The sequence below is a fragment of the Apodemus sylvaticus genome, chromosome 1 (genome assembly GCF_947179515.1).
Source record: "Apodemus sylvaticus chromosome 1, mApoSyl1.1, whole genome shotgun sequence".
In the NCBI taxonomy this organism is placed as follows: Eukaryota; Metazoa; Chordata; class Mammalia; order Rodentia; family Muridae; genus Apodemus; species Apodemus sylvaticus.
The window spans coordinates 78,338,461-78,360,429 of NC_067472.1; the positions used below are offsets into that span (position 1 = coordinate 78,338,461).

The 21,969-nt window shown below is 43.9% G+C and overlaps 3 protein-coding genes across 8 annotated transcripts in view; all 3 read left to right on the forward strand.

The window, feature by feature from the left end:
• Septin1 (septin 1) overlaps positions 1-21,969 on the forward strand; it is a 502,205-nt gene that overhangs the window by 271,537 nt on the left and 208,699 nt on the right. The gene's annotated exons all lie outside the window — the stretch shown is intronic.
• Positions 4,906-5,126, forward strand: LOC127696033 (thymosin beta-10-like). Its single transcript, XM_052198492.1, has one exon. The coding sequence runs from the start codon at positions 4,965-4,967 to the stop codon at positions 5,097-5,099; it is 135 nt and encodes a 44-aa protein (XP_052054452.1). The 5' UTR covers positions 4,906-4,964; the 3' UTR covers positions 5,100-5,126.
• Positions 17,633-20,908, forward strand: LOC127695988 (zinc finger protein 688-like). 5 transcript variants are annotated; one of them, XM_052198397.1, is made up of 4 exons: positions 17,633-17,867; positions 18,160-18,273; positions 19,403-19,513; positions 20,230-20,908. In XM_052198397.1, the coding sequence occupies exons 1-4, from the start codon at positions 17,672-17,674 to the stop codon at positions 20,742-20,744; spliced, it is 936 nt and encodes a 311-aa protein (XP_052054357.1). In that variant the 5' UTR covers positions 17,633-17,671; the 3' UTR covers positions 20,745-20,908. The 5 variants fall into 5 exon arrangements, with proteins under 5 accessions (XP_052054357.1, XP_052054364.1, XP_052054373.1 ...); XM_052198422.1 differs by lacking the exon at positions 17,633-17,867 and adding an exon at positions 17,937-18,055; XM_052198404.1 differs by lacking the exon at positions 19,403-19,513.

The window sequence follows — 21,969 nt, forward strand, 5'->3', positions numbered from 1 at the left end:
TATGGGGAGGGGGAGTGGTTGGGGTCAGGGCGTAGTAATATGGGTCCTGGGTTCCATCCTCAGTTCTGGAAAAACTGAAACAACAATGTACATACCACTGTGTTTTGGGGGCAAAAAAAAGCAAAAAGCAAGGCCCTGCCCTCAGCAAGTCTCACACTCGAGCCATTCACAGGTCTAGAATACCTGGTTCCCACCTGTAACTTTAATTTTTTCAATTTTTTTCAAATCCTTTTCTTTTTTTTTTTTTTTTTTTTGAGACAGGGTTTCTCTGTGTAGCACTGGCTGTCCTGGAACTCACTCTGTAGATCAGGCTGGCCTTGAACTCAGAAATCCACCTGCCTCTGCCTCCCAAGTGCTGGGATTAAAGGCATGTGTCACCACTGCCTGGCTCAAATCCTATTTTTAATGATGCTTCTTAACCGCTTTAATCTCCCTTGTAACCCACCACCCATCAGGGTGGTGGAAAAGAAAGGATACGGGGATGGGGGGGAGTGGACCTGTTTAGAAAGGTTCTTTGGAGCAACTCCTGTCTGTGTTGAATGAAAATCCACAGTTCAGTTCATAGATTAGCAGGCAATGGCAGCACCATCCACTTGCAAACACCTCACAGATACACCAGCAGTCCAGTTCGGTAGAGTCAGGATAGCAATAGCAGTGACACAACCTAGCAAAGACAGCCAGGCCTCAGCCTTGGCTCAAGTCAACAGGATGGACCAGCAGGAATACCAGAAGTTCTCAGCTGTGCCTCTCTCAGGGAATCCTCTCTCAGGGAAGTGAAGTCACTCCGTCGAGTCTTATTTATACCCTCCTGTTGTGGATAGGCCTGGGCTTATATTTTGATGCTAATTCCACTCCTCAGAGGGGCTGTAGATGAGGAGTTGCCTTGTGAACCTTCTCCCCACCTTAACTTTTCAAATAAAGGCTTGAGCTAATGATTGGGCAGGAGGAAGTGGGAGGAGCTAAGAGTCTAGGGGAGGAGTGACAGGGGAATAACAGGAGGGGAAGGAGCTATGGGAAATCAACCAAGAGGCTGCAGAGAGAGAAGCTGGGGGCCTGGAGAAACCGCAAATTTTATGGGTTAATATAGATGGAAATAGAGTAGTGTAGTGGGAGATCTGCCCAATCTAGGCTTGTAGCTTGTTTTGTTAACTGATTGAGTTGAGCTTTCTTTTACTGGGGTTGGAAACAAAGTAGCAACAAAATGGCCCCCAACATCATGTGTCCGCCACATGCCTTGCCTCAGCATGTGCATCCAATCAGCCTGAGCCCCTGGAGTCCAGACAAATGCAACTCAACTATGCAATGTAAGTGGGACCAATACATGCGTGTTGTTAGCAAAGAATCCTTCCTCACGTGTCCTTTCACATGTTTGCTTTAACAGAACATCCTTTCTCCTGTGTCTGCTTCAGTAAAATGTTCCTTCACAAATCTGCCTTAAGTCTTTCACCTGTGTAAAACTTCAGGAAAACACTCCCGTATTGCCCCAGCAAAAACACCATCCAACACAACTGACTCTTCAAAGAACCCTTAAGTTTCAACTTCACCCACCATTTTATTTTTGGTCATACTTGGAATTAACTCAGTACCTTGTGTAAACTAGGCAGGCATTCTATACCTGAGACTCATCCTCAACTCTGAAGGAAGGGAGGCTCTGAAGGACTGTGTTACTTCAGCAAAACTAAGCCATAGATCTTCGCAGCTTGCCAAGGACATTTGAAGTAACCTACTGGGGTTACTAGGCATTGGTAGAGGGCAAATAACTAGAAATGTCAGGGATTTGGGGCATCAAATCTAAACTGATTGTAAATCTAAGATTTCAAGTGCTGCTACATTCTACAGGCACAGGGGACTATGGACCAGGTGGGCACAGCAAAGAGCCAACTCAGCAGATGTGGCTTGTTAAAGCCTGCACATCCCAAAGAAAGCTCATCCTTAAGACAGCCTACTCCTGGGAGGGACTTCTGAATTTTTAGAATATTTTTATGCAGGACTGGAGAGATGGCTCAGTTGTTGAGAACACTGGTTGCTCCTTCAGAGGATGTAAGTTCAATTCACAGCACCCATATGGTTACTCCCAACTGTCTGTAACTCCAGTTCCAGGGGATCTGATCCCCTCTTCTAGCCCTCCACGGGTACAGCATGTATATGGTGCACAAACATACATGCAGACAAAACACAGACATATAAAATAATAATAAAATATTTTTGTTGGGAAGGGGTAATGCACAGCTTTAATCCCAGCACTGTGAAGGCAGAGACAGGCAGATCTCTGGGTTCGAGGCCAGCCTGGTCTACAGAGTGGGTCCAGGACAGCCAGGGCTAAACAGAGAAAAAAAATGTCTGAAAAAAAAATGCAATGAGAACAGTTTTGTGTGTGGGATTCTTGGTGCATGCTGTGCTAACTTGACTGGCTAAGTATAACCTAATGATACTTATTGCTCACAGGAGTCAGAGAGAGGGCACTATGGTCTAAGAGGCTAAGGGTCAACAATATGGGAAACATAGTCATGTAGCTGGTTGCTAAGTCGTGGGCAGTTTGTACAAGTTGTCACAAATCATTAGTGGGAAAGTTAAGCACATCTTTGTATAACTCACTGAAGAGGACACCTCAATGTCAATATTTCTGCTCCCCTCCCTGGACCCTGGGCCTTCCATATGCCTTTCCCTTTGTTGATGTTAATGTGTATATTTAAACTGGTTGGGGTGATATATGCCTGCAACCCCAGGACTTGGAACACAGAGATGGAAGGACCTGTTTTCAAAAGCAAAACCAAACCAAACCACAAGAAAATAACTGAGAATAAAAAGGAAGGAGCAGCAGGAGGAGGAAGATGATGATGGAGAAGGAGAGAAAAAGGTAGAGAAGGAGGAGAAAGAGGAAAGAGGAGGAAGAAGAAAGAAGAAAGAAGAAGGAGGAGGAGGAGGGAAGGAAGGGAGAGAAAGAAAGAAAGAAAGAAAGAAAGAAAGAAAGAAAGAAAGAAAGAAAGAAAGAAAGAAAGAGAGAAAGAGAGAGAGAAAGAAAGAAAAAAGAAAGAAAGAAAGAAAGAAAGAAAGAAAGAAAGAAAGAAAGAAAGAAAGAAAGAAAGAAAGAACACTCAGGGCTGTGTTTTCTGCACCTTGGAAAGAGACTTACTTGAGAGAGCAGTTGTGCCCCTTCCTGTGAAGCTAAGGCAGGAACATATTCACAAGTTTGAGGCCAGTCTAGGCCAGTCTAGGTTAGATAATGAGTCTCCCCCAACCCTCTCTCTCTCACACACACACACACAAATACACACACACACAGGAGAGAACGAGATAGGAAGAAGGGGGAGGGGCCGGGTAGGAGAGAGCAACAGTTTATTAAGAAATAGCAGATTTGATAAACCCCTATTTTTCACCCTAGTAGTTGGTGTTCTGTGCCCAGCATCTATTTGGATTCCTCCATGTTGTCTCTGTGGGACTTATAAAGCAGAAGGAACCAAAACCTTTATGCTTGTGCTGTTTGTTGTGCCACAAACAACAAAGGTGGTTTTGTTGTTTTCAAGTCTTTAAGCTCCCTGATATGTTATTTCCCTGATAGGGATTTCCACTTACAGATACAGAATCTGAGGCTCCAAGATATTAAACAAGTTGCTCAAGACCACATGTCTAGTTATTCTGAGGGCTTGGATTTCAAATCAGATCTGGCCTCCTGTCACCTGGACATTAGCACCAAGAGGTGAGGATTCTTTCCAGGCACAAACACCTTCATTTCTGTTGCACACTCAGAGGTCTGTCTAGATTCCCCTGCCTTAAATTAGGTAATTCATTAATGTCTAGTCCCTTTCTTTTTTGAGACACAGTCAAAAAGAGTCCATGCTGGCTTTGAACTCATGATCCTTCTTCATCATCCTCAGAAGTGCTGAGATTGTAGATGTAAACCACCAAGCCCAGCTTGCCCCAATTCTGTAACCAGTTTCCAGCCACATGACTTTCAAGTCCCTTATGATCCAGCCAAACCCCGGTTATGGCAGTAATGAGCACATCTGGCTATTTCTCCTTCTATGCAAAGTTCCCAACTAGGTGCTACTGAAAGCTCTGCTCACTGAGATTTCCCTCTACTACCATCCTTCAGGAATATTCCAGAGTCACATTGCTGCAGCTGTACACTTCAGGTGGTGCCTGCACAGTGTGCACATCTGCCTGTCAGCCAAAGCCTAGACTTCCCTTCTGTTACTAGCTCAGAGAATATCCTCCATAAAGCCTGGGCTGGGAGCAAGAAGGCAAAGTGGAGCAGTAGTAGAAAGCCTGGGAACTTGGGCCACATGTATCTTACTTGTGCCTTCAGAACATGTTTGGGCCAGATCATATATATACTGATGTTCTTGTATATGTGTGTGATGAGAACTGAACTTAGAGCTTCATGTATGCTGGGCAAGCACTCTACCACTGATCTATATTCCCAGCACTTGTTACTTCCATTTGATGATGTAGTCCTTTTCTGCTCACCAAATGTGGTGGTTTTGATTATGTTTGGCCCAGGGACGTAGCACTATTAAGAGGTGTGGCCTTGTTAGGCCTTGTGTGCCACTCTGTGTGTGTGTGTGTGTGTGTGTGTGTGTGTAGTGCTTTGAGTCTTTATGCCCAAGTTCTGTCCAGCCCAGTGTGATCCAGACCCTCCTCCCGGCTACCTTCACATCAAGATGTAGAATTCTCAGTTCTTTCTCCAGCACCATGTCTACCTGCATGTCTTGTGATGATGCTAATGGACTGACTCTCTGGAACTGTAAGCCAGCCTCAATTAAATGATATCACTTATAAGTGTTGCCATGTTGTCTCATCATAGCAATGAAACCCCAAGAAAACGGGAAGGGAGAACCAGGAAAGGGGAAATCATTTGGAATGTAAACAAAGAATATAGAAAAAAAATGTCTCTTGCTGCAGCAACGCAAGTGGGAGCACCTGGAGTGTGAGCTCGGAACGAGAATCCACGAATTGTAAGAAAAATGGCAGACAAGCCGGACATGGGAGAAATCGCCAGCTTCGATAAGGCCAAGCTGAAGAAAACAGAGACGCAGGAGAAGAGCACCCTGCCGACCAAAGAGACCATTGAACAGGAAAAGAGGAGTGAAATCTCCTAAAAGCCTAGGAAGATTTTCCCCACCCACCCCACCCCACCCCGTCATCTCCAAGACCCCCCTCGCAATGTGGAGGAAGAGCCAATTGCAAGATGGAAGCGACCTGAGTCACAAGCTGCACTGTGAACCCAGACACTCTGAGCCGATGCCACCGGCCTGCGGGTCTCTGAAGGGGACCCCTCCACTAATCAGACAGCCAAATTTCACCGGTTTGCCCTGGGATATTATAGAAAACTATTTGTATGATTGATGAAAATAAAACACACCTCGTGGCAAAAAAAAGTAAAACAGGAGTAACCCTAACTAAGACACCACCTCAACTGGCCCCAGCCTCATGACACACTGTTCAGGTTGTATGGAACTCAGTGGCCTGTGGTGAAGCATTCTATTTCCACTAAGCCCTGACATCTGAGAGTGGTATTTCAAGAGTAATTTGCAGATGATGGGGGCTTGTTGTCAGATCCCAAGGGCCTCCACTATGACTCACTTACAAAGGGCAAATGAAGGCTCCATATAGCATCTTCATTTGTTCATAGCACCTTAGATACCATTGTATTTTCTGGACCAAATGAGTCATGTGGCAGAAAAGCATGCACAGAAGCACAGACTTGTTCTACTTTGGGTTCTGTTCAACACCAGCAGCTAGGGTTGCAGAGACCTTAGAAGTTAAGAATATTCATTGCTCTTGCGGTTGAATTCCCAGTGCCCATGTCATCAGGTGACTCAGAGCTACCTATGACTTCTGTTCCAGCACTCTGGTCTCTTGGGCTCCCAAACATATATACACATATATACAGATGCACAAGCACAGTTAGAAACAAAGAAGCAACTTCCCTTTTCCTTAGTAAATAGAACAGAGTAGTAGTAGTCTGTCTTAAGTCCTGCTCATAAGTCTGTTGTTGCTTTGCATTTTGGATGGCTCTGTATTGCAGAAGACCAAAATCTTGTGGTCAAGTGAGGAATGTTTCTAGTCCAGGTTTTTCTGGTTGGCAGAGGAAGACAGTGGCTGGTCAGGCTCTCTTCTTTGCTCTTTTTGGGTCAGTGGCTAATGTTTTCAGAAGACCTCCAGTATTCACCTCTGAACTTTATCAGTTTTGATGGTATCCACAGCTTTTAGTTTCCTGTGGAAATATAAACAAATTTGCATCATCAACCCCAAACATTTGCTGACTTCCATTCTGATGTCTTCTGATGTCAACACATCCTTATATTGTATAGGCTGATTTAATTCCACAGTTTTTTCTATAACCCAGTGTCTTTCAGTTGCTGATACTCCTTTCTCACCAACAGAACACTATTTAGTCTATCCCTGGGGGTCTCTACTCTTCCTGTTTTGTTTATAAGCATTTTTTTTTTGGTTTTTTGGATTTGTTTGTTTTTTTTTCCCCCAGACAGGGTTTCTCTGTATAGCCCTGGCTGTCCTGGAACTCACTCTGTAGACCAGGCTGTCCTGGAACTCAGAAATCCGCCTGCCTCTGCCTCCCAGAGGGCTGGGATTACAGGCGTGTGCCACCACCGCCCTGCTAAGCATTTCTTTTAAGGCGCAATTAGATCTTTATACAAATGTTTGTCCTGTAGGATTGTGTGGTATACCTGTAATGTGCTTTATAATATGCAAAGAATTACTTCATCTTACTTGAGACATATGGGAGGCACTGTCAGTTATAATTTGTACAGGTATCCCCATAGTAGCCATTACTTCCAGTAAGTGTGTAATCACAGAACCACCCTTCTCAGAACTCAGAGCAGTTGCCCATTGAAAACTGAGTATGTATCAGTGGTATGGTATACAAACTGTAGTTTTCCAAATTCTGCAAAATGAGACACATTTGTCTGCCAGATTTCATTTCTTTTGGTGCCCTTAGTATCACACCCAGCAGGTAATGAGTTTGGTTATACAGAGAATGAGTAGGGCATTTCCTTGGTTTGTTGCCAGGTGATAGAAATTGTTTTCTTTAAATTTTTACTTTTTACATGGTGTTTTCACTGAAACTTTGAGGTTTCTAATATATTTGCTATTAATAATTAGTCAATTTCTTAATTTACCCATGCCAATGGACCTGGTAAGCCTGTATGAAACCAGATATAGTGGTAGTTTCTATTTCTGATTACCTGCTGCAGTTGCATAAATAATAAAACTTGATTCTGAATTATCTGGAGTACATTCAACAGTATTTGTACTTGTAAAGCAGTATTGTATTTGTAAAACAACTGTTTCTGCATATTGAGAGTCAGTAATTATATTAAGAGATTTAAGAAAATCTAATAATACCATAAGAACTGCATACAACCCTGACTATTAATCTGAAGCATATGGGCTTTGGATCACTTTGGTTATTTTGTCTGACTTTAAGCCTGACATTCCCAACTTATTTGACTCAGTATAGAATGTAGGCACTCCAGGAGCTGGCATCCCCTTTACGATGCTGAAGAGGCTTGCCTTTAGGATATTTGCTGTTACTTTCTCCCCAATAGTTGCCACAAGCTCTTTCCCAGTCTTCATGAATTACCTATAATGAAATAATATTGACATTAGTATAAGGTGCTATAATTTCTGGTGGGCTTATTCCTGAAAATCGATGTAGTCTTATTCTTCCCTTTATAACTAAATCGCCTTTTCTATATAAGACTTTAACTTTTTACCTTGTGTGCTAAGATGATCCATTCTAAAATACTACCTTCCCATTGCATAATAGGCCCATCAGGAGAATGAGTTCAAGGCAAAATAACCAAAATACAGTCCAGTTTAGGATCTATGCAATCCACACTTGCATCTTGCAGTCTTTTTTCTACTAAAGTTAACTCTTTCTCTGCTTCCTTTGTTAGCTGTCTTGGATTGTGTAAGTCTGAATATCCTTGTAATGTTTGATACAATTTACTTAACTCTTTTAAAAAAATGATTATGGTTTTGTTATGTTTTTTAAAGATTTATTTATTGTTATATCTAAGTATACCATAGCTGTCTTCAGATGCACCAGAAAAGGGTGTCAGATTTCTTTTTTTTTTTTTTTTTCCGGCTTTGTTTTTTTTTTTTTTTTTTTTTGGGATTTGGCTTTTTCGAGACAGGGTTTCTCTGTATAGACCTGGTATCCTGGAACTCACTCTGTAGACCATCCTGGCCTCGAACTCAGAAATCCGCCTGCCTCTGCCTCCCAGAGTGCTGGGATTACAGGTGTGCGCCACCATGTGGTTGCTGGAATTTGAACTCAGGACCTTTGGAAGAGCAGTCTCTTAGACATCTCTCCAGCCCCCTTTACTTAACTCTTGAATAGTTGATCCAATAGTGGGCCATAGCCAATTAATATCTTCCTTTAATTTTTGAAAAACACTAAGAGTCAAAACTGATCCCTTCTGATTTGTTTTCTGTGATTGAATTTTTTATTGATTTATTTTATAACCTAAATAGTGGATAGAATCTCCTCTCTGTATTTTTCAGAAGCAATCTGCAAACCCCAACAAGGTAAAATTCTTTTTTTCACCACAAAATGTTTTCTCTAAAGTATCTACATCAGAATCAGCCAACAAAATATCATCCATATAATGGTAAATAATAGTTTGAGGAAATTGCCTACAAATTATTTCTAGCAGTTGTTGAACAAAATATTGACATAGAGTTGGACTAGTTAACATTCCTTGTGAAAGAACTTTCCACTGACAACTTTTTATAGGATGAGGATTATTATACATAGGTTCTGTGAAGGCAAATTTTTCTTTATCCTGTTCTTTCAAGGGAATAGTTTTAAAAAAAGGAGTCTTTAAAAAAATCAATTACTATTATAGGTCATACCTTAGGCAATAAAGAAGGTAAAGGAATCCCAGGTTGTAATGGACCCATTGGTTGGCTTTCTCTATTTACTGATCTGAAATCTGTTTACATTCTCCATTTCTCCAATTTCTTTATAACAAATGCAGGAGAATTCCCTGGGCTGTTAGAGTCTTTTATATGTTGAACTTCCAGCTGTTCTTGTGCTAGCTGTTCAAGTGCCTGTATTTTTTTCTTTAGTTAAGGGTAACTGATCTACCTACAAAGGCTTATTAGTCAACAATTTTAATTGTTTAATTTAAAGGCCATAGGCATAATTTCGGCAGTGGAATGAAAATTTGGAAACTCAGTCCCTGTTGTGTCCTGTGTTTGGACAGCCTGCACAGTCTGTGTTTGTTCTGGGTGACATTTTTCAATACCTTTCTCAGAAGCATCTTCCATTTCAGCTCTTTTATCTTAGGGATTGTCTCTGGTATTGAGGGAATATTAATCTGAGTTCCCCACTGCTGTGATAAATCTCATCCCCATAAATGTGTTTCTATGTCAGTCACATAAGGCCTTAATTTTCCTATTGGCCTTCTGGTCCCATACATTTAAGCCATCACACACTTTGCTCTTATTAGAGATAACTTTCCAATTTCTAGAAACTATGAATAAACCTTTTGAAGTGGCCATTCTCAATTCCAAGATTTTTTTGTGAAATAATAGTTACATCAGCTCCTGTATCCACCAAACTTTCTATTTCAGTGTTACCCACCTGCAACTTTAATTATGGCCTATGGTCATTAGTAACTGCTTGCCAGAACACATGTTTTCCAAACCCTTCTGATATTTCTATTGGAGCAGCTTTGCCTTTGATGTAGGGAAACAGTAACAGCTGAGCAATCCTGTCACCTGTGTTAAATTGCATCTTTTAGTGTAAGCCATTATTTCAATTTCTTCTTTGAAATATTCATGTATAATTCCTGGATGTTTAATGAATCCTTGGGAGGTCAAACTGTTCCTCCCCAAGACCATTCATACTGTTCCTAAGGGCCAAGGATCACAAACAACATAACCAGTAATTATTTTATAACACTGAATAAGAGGTATAATGAGGCAGGTCCAAATTCACACCCTTGTGTCATTCAAATCTGTGATTGGTGGCACTAAACTTTGCAATCCCTGCAGAGATACTATTATTATTTTTGACTTGATATTTTCTTTGAGAGGTAGTTCTAGTGAGTAGTAGACGTTAGGGGATAATACAGGGATTTTGCTAGCTTCTAAGTATGTCCATTTCTTTCTTTTAAATTTCCTTCTATGTTTGTGTGTATGTGTATGTGAGTATATGAGTGTGTGTGTGTGTGTGTGTGTGTGTGATGCATGTGGATCAGAGGTCCACTTATAAGAATCCATGCTCTGGAACTGGAGAGATGGCTCAGCGGTTAAGAGCACTAACTGCTCTTAACCTGAGGTCCTGAGTACAAATCCCAGCAACCACATGGTGGCTCACAACCATCTGTAAAGAGATCTGACACCCTCTTCTGGTGTGTCTGAAGACAGCTACAGTGTACTTACATGTAATAAATAAATAAATAAATCTTAAAAAAAAAAAAAAAGAATCCATGCTCTGTTTCCATCATGTAGATTATAGGAATTTAATTCAGGTCCACAGGTTTGGTGGTAGGTGCCTGGTGTTTTTGCTGTTTTGTTTGGTTTTTGTTTTGAGATGGGTTTGCTATGTAACCTATGCTGGCTGTGAACTCATTATGTAGCCCATGCTCCCCATCTGCTAGGATATAGACTCCACCACACCCGTGCTTAACCATGCTGTCAGTCTCAATTTGCAGTCTGGAACCATGAGTCAGACTTGATCTAAAATTGTTTTGATCACCTGACCTTTATAAACCCTACTCTAAAAACAGTGCCACAGTGAAACTTATTATCTTTTTCTCTACTTTTTTTTTTTTTTTTTTTTTTTTTTTGGTTTCTGGTTTTTCAAGACAGGGTTTCTCTGTGTAGCTCCGGCTGTCCTGGAACTCACTCTGTAGACCAGGCTGGCCTTGAACTCAGAAATCTGCCTGCCTCTGCCTCCCAAGTGCTGGGATTAAAGGCGTGCACCACTACCACCCGGCTTATATTATCTTTTTTAAGAGAATAATTTTACATATGCAAGTGTTTGTTTGCATGTATGTATGTACACCGTGTGTGCAGGGTAGCTGGTTTCTGCTACTTTGTGGGTTCTTCTTCCTTCCACTCTTTTCTATTTCATTCCCTTTATCCCCTTTGTCACCCTCTGACACTAGATAGAGAAAGAAAGATAGAGGGGAGGAAGGAAGGGACAGAGGGTAGGACAGAGGGAAGGAGGGAGGGGAGAGAAAGAGAGAAAGAGAGAGAGAGAGAGAGAGAGAGAGAGAGAGAGAGAGAATATTCCTGAAGTAGAAACTTAAGGGTTCTTTGGAAAGTTTTGCTGGGGCAAACACATGAAGAAATATATTGTTAAAGAGGACATAGATGTGAAAGGCTAAGGCAGACTTGTGAAGGAACATTGCACTGAAGCAGACACAAGAGAGAGGATGTTATGCAAAAGTAAGCATGTGAATTGACACGTAATGAGAGATTCTTTGCTAATGACACACATGTATTGGTCTGTCTTACATTTCATAGTTGAGCTGAATTTTTTGGGACTCCATAGAGAGAAACACACCAAAAAACTTCTGGTGGTGTGCTGCAGTTTATTGCTGCTTCCAAGGACTTTGGCTGATTGGATTCTGAGGCAAGACCCATGCTAAGACAAAACACGTGCTGAGGCAAGAGTCATGCTGAGGCAGGCATGTGGTGTTTGGAGGGTGTAAATCAGACTCCACAGACTGACACAGAGCTTGGTTTGCTGCTACAGCTAGATGTGCAACACCTGTGGGTCTTTCTTCTTCCCTGATCTTTGCTTCCCTGAGAAAGGCATACTCAAGAAATTCTCCTAGTGTTCCTGTTGGTCCCTCCTGCTGAGTCGAGCAGAGGCTGAGGCCTGGCTGCCTCTGCTAGGTTGTGTCACCACTGTTGCTAACCTAACTCTACAGAGCTGGAGTGCTCGTGTATCCATGAGGTGTTTGCAAGTGGATCAAGCTACCGCAGCCTGCTAACCTGTGAACTGAATTGCCAATTTCCAGACAACACAGACAGGAGTTGCTCCAAAGAACTTTTCTAAACTGGTCTACTTCTCCCATATCCTTTCTTTTCTACTACATCTGATATAGTGGAAGGTTAAAACATTTAAGAACCATCATTAAAAGTGGAATTTGAAAAAAATAAAGTTACAGATACTTGAATTTAATTTTTCCCCTTGCTTTGTCTTTGACCATGACTGCTAACAAACCACAACCAATACCTCTAAATGATCATTAAACAGCAGCCCCGCCTATCAGGCCCTAGCATTTATACACCTTCTGAAAAGTTCCCAGAATTCCAGATGTTACACAAGCACAGAAACTGTCTGCAACCAGCAGAACCACTCTCCTGCTGGAGCACTCCGAAAATCATTCGAAAATCAGTCAGTTGCTGCAGACAGTCAGAAGCAGTCCCACATCCCCACACCTGGAATCAAAATGAAAGCACATTCTTATCACTACATTTCCCTCTTCTGTTTCAACAAAGAAGGAAAAGGAATTTCAGGATGTAAGGGACCCATTGGTGGAATTAATCTGAAGCTTTTTGTCTTTTTCCTTTCTACTTTGTGTGGGCTTCTTTTCCTAACTGTCTTCTAATGTCTTAGTTAGGATTTCTATTTCCATGGTGAAGAGACACCATGACCAAGGCAGCTCTTATAAAAGAAAACATTTAATTGGGGCTCATCATGGTGTGAAGCATGGCAGCATACAGGCAGACATTGTATTGGCAAAGCCAAGACTTCTACATCTTGATCCAAAGGCATCCAGAAAGAGACTGTCTTTTGTAGGCAGCCAGGAGGAAACTCTCATTCCACACTGGGTGGAGCTTGAGCATAGAGACATCAAAGCCCCACCCCATAGTGACATCCTTCTCCCAACAAGGCCATATCTACCTCAACAAGGTTTCACCTTCTAATAGTGCCACTCCCTGTGGGCCAAGTGTATTCAAACCACCACATTCCACTGCAAGCCCCCATAGACTTATTCAAACGCATGTGACTATGAGGCAGGGCACACCTAGCCATAGCACAATGCAAAATACACTTACTCCAACTTTTTCAAAAGTCCCCATAGTCTCAGTTTCAACAATGTTTAAAAGTCCAAAGTTCAAAGTCTCTTTTCACATTCATGCAATCTCTTATTGTAATCTCTTATAAAATAAAAATGAAAATAAAAAAGCAGATTGTATACTTCCCACATCACAGGATATACATTCTAAAACATTATATTGAGGAGATACCTGACCAAAGCAAGACTAAAACCAGCTAGGCAAACTCCAAACTCTGCATCTCCATGTCTGGTGTCAAAGAGTTCTTCAGATCTCCAACTCCTTTCATCTTTGTTAAGTGCAACAAACTTCTTTCTCTTGGGCTTGTTCCACTCCTTGTTGGCAGTTTCCCATGGCTCTCACATCTCTAACATCTTGGGGTTTCCAAGGAAACTTCAACTTTTTAGCTTCTTGTTCCATTGTCTTGAATCCACATGTGATCTTCTGGGCTCCTCCAAAGGGCTTGGGTCACTTCTCCAGCTCTGCCCTCTGCAGCACTCTAGGCTCTGGTTGACTCTGTTTCCACTGCTGCTGCTGTTCTGGGTGTTCATCCCCTAGTACTGGCATCTCCAATATGCTGGACATGCAACTAGGCTTCACCAATAACCTCTCAGGCTCTCTTCATGGTGCCAAGACTCAGTTTCTTTTTATGATCCCTTCAGTCCTGGACTGTCGATTGCAATAGGCTGCACCTTTACCAATGATCTTTCCTGGCCTCTCACAGGGCCAAGCCTCAGCTGTTCTCCATGACCCTCTCATGCCTTTAAAATCATACTACCTGGGTGATTCTTACACATTACTAGGTCCAGCTGCAGCACAAGGTACAACTTTGGCTATCTCTGGAACAAAGCTTGTGTTCTCAGAAAATACTTCCCAGAAAATTTCACCTCAGTGATGGTCTCTTCTCAATCGCCAGTAATTTTTTAGCTCCAGCTAACCAGCATCAATTGTCTCAATAGTCCCTTCTATTCTTGACTCTATGGCAAAAGCTGCCAAGTTCTGCTGCTTGCTGGGCTAAACATGGCCCTCTTGTTCTATTACATCATCACTAGCTTTCTATTTTCCAACTCCTTCATTGCCTAAATTTGGCTGTCCTGGAACTTGCTCTGTAATGTTGAACTCAGAGATCTGCATGCCTCTGTCTCCTAAGTGCTGGGATTAAATGTTTACAGCACCACACTTGGACCCAGGCCTTTCTTTACTTTTTCAGATCTTTAAGTTTTGGATTGTAGTTCATTCCAGATATAGTCAAGTTGACAACAGAATAGCCATCACAATCCATCCCTTGTTAATTTGACACATAATCATTTTTCCCTATGTTCAAGTGAAAACCATAACCAGGTCATAAATACACTTAACATGATATAACTATCCCTTGCTCAACTGCAAACACATATACACACACACACACACACACACACAAGCTTAGCTGGGTGGGTTCTTGCCCTTAAGCCCTTGGGAGGTTCACACACACACACACACACACAAATAAGAAGCTTAGCTGTGTAGATTCTTGCCCTTAAGCCCTTGGGAGGTTCCCACTCCCTTAATCTGTTCATCTCCTTAATGCGGGATTCAGCTCCATTCCACTTCCTGGTGCCTCTTTGTTACTTGAACCATGCATTTTGTGTTTTTCCTTTCTAAGCTTGCTGTGCTTCAAAAGACTCCTCATGAGAGTGGACCACAGGACAAAGCCTACAGTAGTTTTGAGACTTCCTTTGTTAATACAATTAACCTGCATCCCTTCACCTTAGCTGCAGGCAGACTCTTTGGACAAGGGCAAAAAGCAGCCACATTCTTCACTAAAATATCACAACAATGATCTCTAGGCAACATACTAAAACTCTTCTCCTCTGAAACCTCTTGAGCCAGACCTCTAGTGTTCAAATCACTCTCAGTACAGCTGTCATCCATATTCTTACTAGGATGTCCCAGTAAGCCCCACTGCTATCCAAATCCAAAGCCCCCAAATACACATTCCTCCAAACAGAAACGTGGTCAGGCCTATCACTGCAATATCCCAGTTCCTGGTGCCAACTTCTGTCTTAGGATTTCCATTGCTGTAAAGCAATACCATGGCCAAGGCAACTCTTATAAAAGAAAACATAAAATTGGTGCTGGCTTACATTCAGAGGTTCAGTCCATTATCATCATGGTGGGAAGTATGGTAGTATCCAGATACTAGTGGAGCTGATAGTTCTACATCTTGATCAGAAGGCAGCTAAAACAGAGACTCTGGTAGGCAGCCAGGAGGGAGCTCTCATACCACACTTCCACTGGTGGAACTTGAGCATAGAGACCTTAAAGTCCACCCCAACAGTGACACACATCCATCAACAAGGCCATACTCACTCTAACAAGGCTACACCTGCTAATAGAGGCATTCTCCGTGGGCTAAGTCTGTTTAAATCACCACACTTAACAATATCTTGTTTGGCTCAGCTTCTCCTGGTTCAACTGCCATCAGCTGTCTTCTCTCTGCTCTGCAAGCCCAGTCTACTTTGTATTGTCTCCTGTTTTCACTCTGCTCAGTCTCTTCTCAAGCCAACTTAATCTCCTCTCTTCCAGCACTACTGTCTTCTCTAATCCTCTCTGGCTCTACTTTTCCCTGACCCTATTCCAATCCTACTCAACTTCTTCCAGCCTCTGCTAACTTCTTTATATCCCCTGCTGTTCCCAGAAGTCCAAGAGGAAGTCAACACTGAAGGGCATATGGTTAACTGGGGATCCTTTTAAAGACCAGGCACACACAATAAATCACTTTACATCCCCCCCTCCATTTTAAAGCTACTAATTATGAGTTTTGAAGCTGATTTCCCATTTTTTCAGTGTCCTTTCCATGGTTCTCAGGTGTCTGATTTGATCTCTCTGTTGATCCCTCAGGAGCATATCCACAACTGAGATAGGAACCTAACAGCGATACTTCTTTTGTAACTCAGGTGCCAGTCCCTGAATCTTTTATACTCCTGGACTATCTTATCTACTAGTGCATCTTGTATTCTGGACTGTCTTACAGAAGTCCTCCTAACAGTGCCACTCCCTGGGCCAAGCATATTCAAACCACCACAGTCATCTAATCCCCCTCTCAGCAATATCATAGTACATATCCTTGCTGCCGGTGCTGATAATCTAAGTTTGATCTCTGGAACCTGCATGGTGGAAAGAGAAAACTGTCTCTTCCAAGGTGTCCTCTGACTGTCATACCTTCGTGACTACACAGGTATATACACATACATAAAATAAACCAAGCCGGGCAGTGGTGGCGCATGCCTTTAATCCCAGCACTTGGGAGGCAGAGGCAAGCGGATTTCTGAGTTCGAGGCCAGCCTGGCCTACAGAGTGAGTTCCAGGACAGCCAGGGCTACATACAAAGAGAAACCCTGTCTCGAAAAAACCAAAAAAAAGAATAAAAAAAGAATAAAAGAATAAAGATAACCACCATCCCTGAGCTTCTCACAAAAAGCCACCTTTCCCTGAGCATGAAAACCCACCAATACTTGAACAGAAAACAAACAAATCACTAACCCCTGACCTCCCAAGATCCGGACTTAAAATCTTACCAATCTTTACTCTAGAAATCTCTGCCCTGAAAAGCTCCACCCCCTAAGAAATCCTATACAAGGCCTGCCCTCGGTTCAGTTCCTTACTGTCTGCTCCAAGGAGCAGAGGGCAGCCATCTTTGGATCCATCCCGCCACACACTGGACCCTCCTGAGCTCCCATGTCTCAGAATGCCCTTCCCTTAGGAGACTGCCCCCACCTCAGTGCTGTGTGGTTCCTGGGCTTCCAAGTTCCAGGATACCCTTCCATCCGAGCAGAAAGAAACACATTAAGCACATCCCTTAGCCTGTAATTTCAGTACAGAGACTAAGCGAGCAGAACCACAGGTTCAAGTATTCTGTCAACTTCTCTGAAGAAACAAACTAGGTTTCTGAAATGCAATACCCAGGCTTTGCCAGGCTCTAGAGGCTGACCATCAGATTCCAGTTACATCAGTAGGATGCCCACCGGGAGACTGGGAAGACGCTATCTCAAGCACTAGACAAACCCAGGTCCTCAGAATTGTTTCAGATGTTCCGCCATTCCGGAACCAATTGCAGCAGTGCTGCTCCTTGTGGATACAGCCAATCACCGGCCGTTGTAATTGCACACAGAGGTCGGTGAGGCAGCTGGTAACCCATATTTTTTTGAAGGTCTCTCCTTCCAACACATAGAAACCAACGCCAACCTTCCTGAAGTGGCCATTGTATTTAAGAGCAAGTGGGGCGCTGCGGGGAAGTCCAAAAGACACCACATTTGTTAAGCTGCAGAAATGGCACTTCAGTGCCATCAATGGCAACTGGAGGTAGGCGGTCGCCATGTTTTCTGAAGACATTTTTCGGGTCCCTTCACCCGAGTCGTGTCTTTGTGTGAGCGGCTGTGAAGTAAACACTATGGAGCATAACTAGACTCCACTGCTCTGCAATCCCTAGCAGCTGCAGATTGGCTGCCCCGGTCGGTCCCACGTGTTGCTAAGCAACCGTGACCAAGGGGCGTGACAAGGGCGTGGGCTCCCATGGTTGCCGAGGCCGGAAGCGGAAGGCTGGGACAGCCAAGCCGCTACCCGGGCAGGATCCTCGATGGCGCCGCCCCCGGCCCCACTGCTGGTTCCGATGCCTGGGGAGATCTGGCCTGGTTTCAGGAAGCCTGAGCTTGTGAGCTTCGCGGACGTGGCCGTGTACTTCTCCCCGCAGGAGTGGGGGTGTCTGCGGCCCGCGCAGAGAGCCCTGTACCGGGAGGTGATGCGCGAGACCTACAGCCTCCTGGGCGCGCTCGGTGAGGCCCCGAGTCAGAGCCCCGCCCCCCATCCTCCTCGGGGGTTCACCGGGGAGATGCTGTAAACCGATCAAGTGGATTGTGAGCCCTCATCCCGCACTTTTCCACCAGCAGCATCAGTCACCTTCCATTCTCAGGGCTTCCTCGGGAGTCTCCATTCAGGCAAGAGCATCGCAAACCCTGCCCAGGTTAATTTGTGCATAAGTTCCGAGGAGGTGCCCTCACCCTAGTGGGTTGCTATCTGCCCCGGCCAGCCTCTCAGACCAGCACTGTGACCCCTGTTCTCTCTCAGGGTTCCCGGGCCCCAAACCAGCCCTCATCTCTTGGATGGAACAGGAGAGTGAGGCTTGGAGCCCCGCCGCCCAGGATCCTGAGGAGGGGGAGAGCCTGGGAGGAGCTCCGAGAGGTGAGGGATCGTCCCAAGTCCTCCTGAAACTTGTTTGTCTGGGGGTTTCTTCTCTAGTAAACCTTTCAGATTCCCCATTCCAGCATCCCTACAGAATTTAAAGAGCCAACATGTTCAGATACTAAAGAAAAGAAAGCCTACCTGTTAAGAGTTTTGGAAATTCAGGAGAGCTGCCCTATTAAAAACAGAGTAGAGGAGCTGGAGAGATGGCTCATCAGTCAAGGGCACCAATTGTTCTTCATAAGTACCGGGGTTCGATTCCCAGCACCCACATGGCAGCTTACCGCAGTCTGTAACTCCTGTTCCAGGGGACCTGATACCCTCACACAGACCCAAATGTAGGCAAAAAAAACACACCAATGTATATATAAATAAATAAATCTTAAAAAAAAAAAAAAAAGCAAAATGAACAGAGTAGGAGAATCTAGACCTCAAAGAATTTTTAGGTTTCCAGATGTTTGTTAAAATACCATTTATTTCCCCCTTTTCAAAACCAACTAAGGCTGGTTATTGTGGCATACACCTTTAATCCCAGCACTCCCTGGGGCAGAGGCAGGTGGATTCGATGTCAATTGAGACTACATATAGTAAGACCTCTATCACCACCCTCCAAAAAATACCCTAAAATGCCCCTAAAAATAGAACTGGTTTCAGGTCTGCCTATCATATTTCTCAAACAAAGCAAAGTGGTTCACGAGAAAAAAATGCCTGCCTGGATGATGACAGCCTGTCTCGTCTCTCATCACTACCCTGAGTGGAAGAAATCTGAAGCAAATATGGTGCCTCATCTATAAAAGAACCGCTGTACCAAAACCAATTACAAAACACACCAGTAAATACTGTTTATTGAGCATTTCCTAAGTGATCAATAAGCATGTATATATTTAATTCAATAATCCTGTGACACCAAGAAACCATTATTTTTCCCATTTGACACATGAGAAAGGGAATTTTAACTGACTTTCAGCAAAGCCTTTGTGGTAGCCACTGGGCAGTATGCTTTGGTGCTACCTGGGTAACCGCTAGGGTGGTCAGTGAAGAAGTCTTAGGTTTTACTGAAACTTTTTTCCTAAGACTTATCTTTATTATTTTTCATTCTGTGGCGGTGTGCGTGTCTCCACAAGTGCAGCTGCCCCTGGAGTCAGAGGCCTGAGATTCCCCGGTGCTGAAGTCGCAATGGTTGTGAGCTGCCCCATGTGGGTTTGGGGAAGTGAACTCGGGTCCTTTGGAAGGATGGCAGGCAAGTGCTCCTACCACTGAGTCATCTCCAGCCCCTGATGTGCTATATTTTTGTTGTGTTGATTGTGTTCGTTTTTAAGACAGGTGGCTCTGGCTGGCCTGGACCTCACCATTCAGACCGGGTTGTCTTCAGACCCACAGAAACCCTCCTGCCTTTTCCTCTGAAGTGCTAGCGTTAGAAAGGTGAGCAGCTGTCACCTCAACAACTTATCCTGTTGTTGAGACTAGAGCTCACTAGGTAGCCTCACACTTAGGGCTATCCTCCTGCCTCACCTTTTCCAAATGCAGGGCTTATAGCTACTTGGTTTTGGTTTTTTGAGATAGATTTCTCTATGTACCCTTGGAACTTGTTCTGTAGTGTAGACCCAGCTGGCCTCAGGACGCACAGAGATCCTGCCTGCCTCTGCCACTGAAGTGCTAGGATTAAAGGCACGAGCCACCACTGCCCAGTGACAAATGAGGTTTTGTTTGTTTTTAAGATTTATTTATTTATTTATTTATTTATTTATTTATTTATTGTATATAAGTACACTGTAGCTGTCTTCAGACACCAGAAGAGGGCATCAGATCTCATTACAGATAGTTGTGAGCCAACATGTGGTTGCTGGGATTTGAACTCAGGACCTCTGGAAGAACAGTCAATGCTCTTAACCGCTGAGCCATCTCTCCAGCCCCAACAAATGAGTTTTTAAAATGCAATTAATTTCTGTTTCCCAGGAGACACTCCAAATGAGTCAGAGAGGGGCTGTAAGGAAGGAGGTGAGGGGCCAGCGGAGAGTTCAGCTCGGTTGCAGCCTAAAGAGGTGGTTGAACATAAGACTTATTCCATGGCTACCAAGTCCTCTGCAGGGGCCCAGCCACCTACCAGAGCTGCCCCAGACCAGACAGCAGCTGTGCAGCTTCCTGTCCAGGTACCGAACACCGATGCTCAGGCCAGCCAGCGACGACATGTGTGTGTGGACTGTGGACGCCGGTTTACCTACCCATCTTTGCTGGTCAGCCACCGGCGCATGCACTCTGGTGAGCGACCCTTCCCCTGCCCAGAGTGTGGTGTACGCTTCAAGAGGAAGTTTGCAGTGAAAGCACACCAGTGGATCCACCGCTCCTGCTCAGGGGGTCGCCGTGGCCGAAGGCCTGGGATCCGAGCTGTGCCTGGAGCCCCAGTCCGAGGTGACCGGGATCCTCCGGTGCTCTTTCGGCACTATCCAGACATCTTTGAAGAGTGTGGGTGAGCTGAACAGCAGCCTCCGTCTGGAGGTCTGGAGCCTGGAGCAGAGCATGGACTTGGCACTAAGAGACAACTGAGTCAAGACCTCTTAAGGATCTCTTGTAAACTTGTAAAAAGAAACGTGCCTGTAAAGATTCATACAGATTAAACCTGACACCTGCTCCCCTCCCCAGCGTTTTGTGTTTTTAAAATAAAAGGGGGGGTTGGGCTGGGGATTTGAGTTGGTACAGTATTGTTTCTGTCAGGGTTCTCGAGAGGAGCAGAGCTGAGAGGATGAACGTGCACACTCACGTATATGGTGTAGAATAGGGGAAAGGCAAAGAAACAGGCAAGAGAAGAAATAACTTCTGAAATTACCTTTTCTTTTTAAAGATTTATTTATTATTATATGTAAGTACACTGTAGCTATCTTTAGACACACCAGAAGAGGGTGTCAGATCTCATTACAGATGGTTGTGAGCCACCATGTGGTTGCTGGAATTTGAACTCAGGACCTTCAGAAAAGCAATCAGTGCTCTTAACAGCTGAGCCGTCTCTCCAGCCCTGAAATTACCTTTTTATTCTGGTTCCTACCAGAAGGGGCTGCCCACAATAAGGGGTGCTGTAAAAGTAATTTTTATTCGCTTGTAGTAACTGTCCTTTGGAAGCTTACTGCCTCTGTTTGCTAACCTAGGCCTAGTCCTGGAAGCTTCCAGCCTCCTACAATCTAATCTAGTCCTAGAATGTTTTCAGCCTCTGAGACTTGCTGCTGAATAAGCTCACCCTTCCTAGTGCTTTCTGAACTCTAGCTGGCTGGTCAACTCAGCTGTTCTGGCTCAAGCTCCTCTCCAAGCTGACTGTTAAAGTTCTGGACTAATTCTGCCTCCCAGCCCTGTGTTCCCAGGAATAATACTCAGACTCAAATTAAATTTACAGATACCTTGGTCATCTAGCTAGGCTCTACTTGTAACTAGATAGAATCTAAAGACAGCCATTTATTTTAACCTACATTCTGCCATGTTGGTTGGTTCCCTGTGCTCAGGTACCATTCATCCATCTTCTCACATCTTTTCTGATTTCCTCCTGCCTCCTCCTCTCCCAGAATTCTTTCTTCTCCCCATGTCCCACTCTATTTCCTGCCTAGGCCATTGGCCATACACAGATGATCTCTCTCTCTACAAATGACTGATTCATTCTAGCTTCTTTCAGTTTTTTGACCGAATTGCTCTGTTTGACCTCATACGAACTTT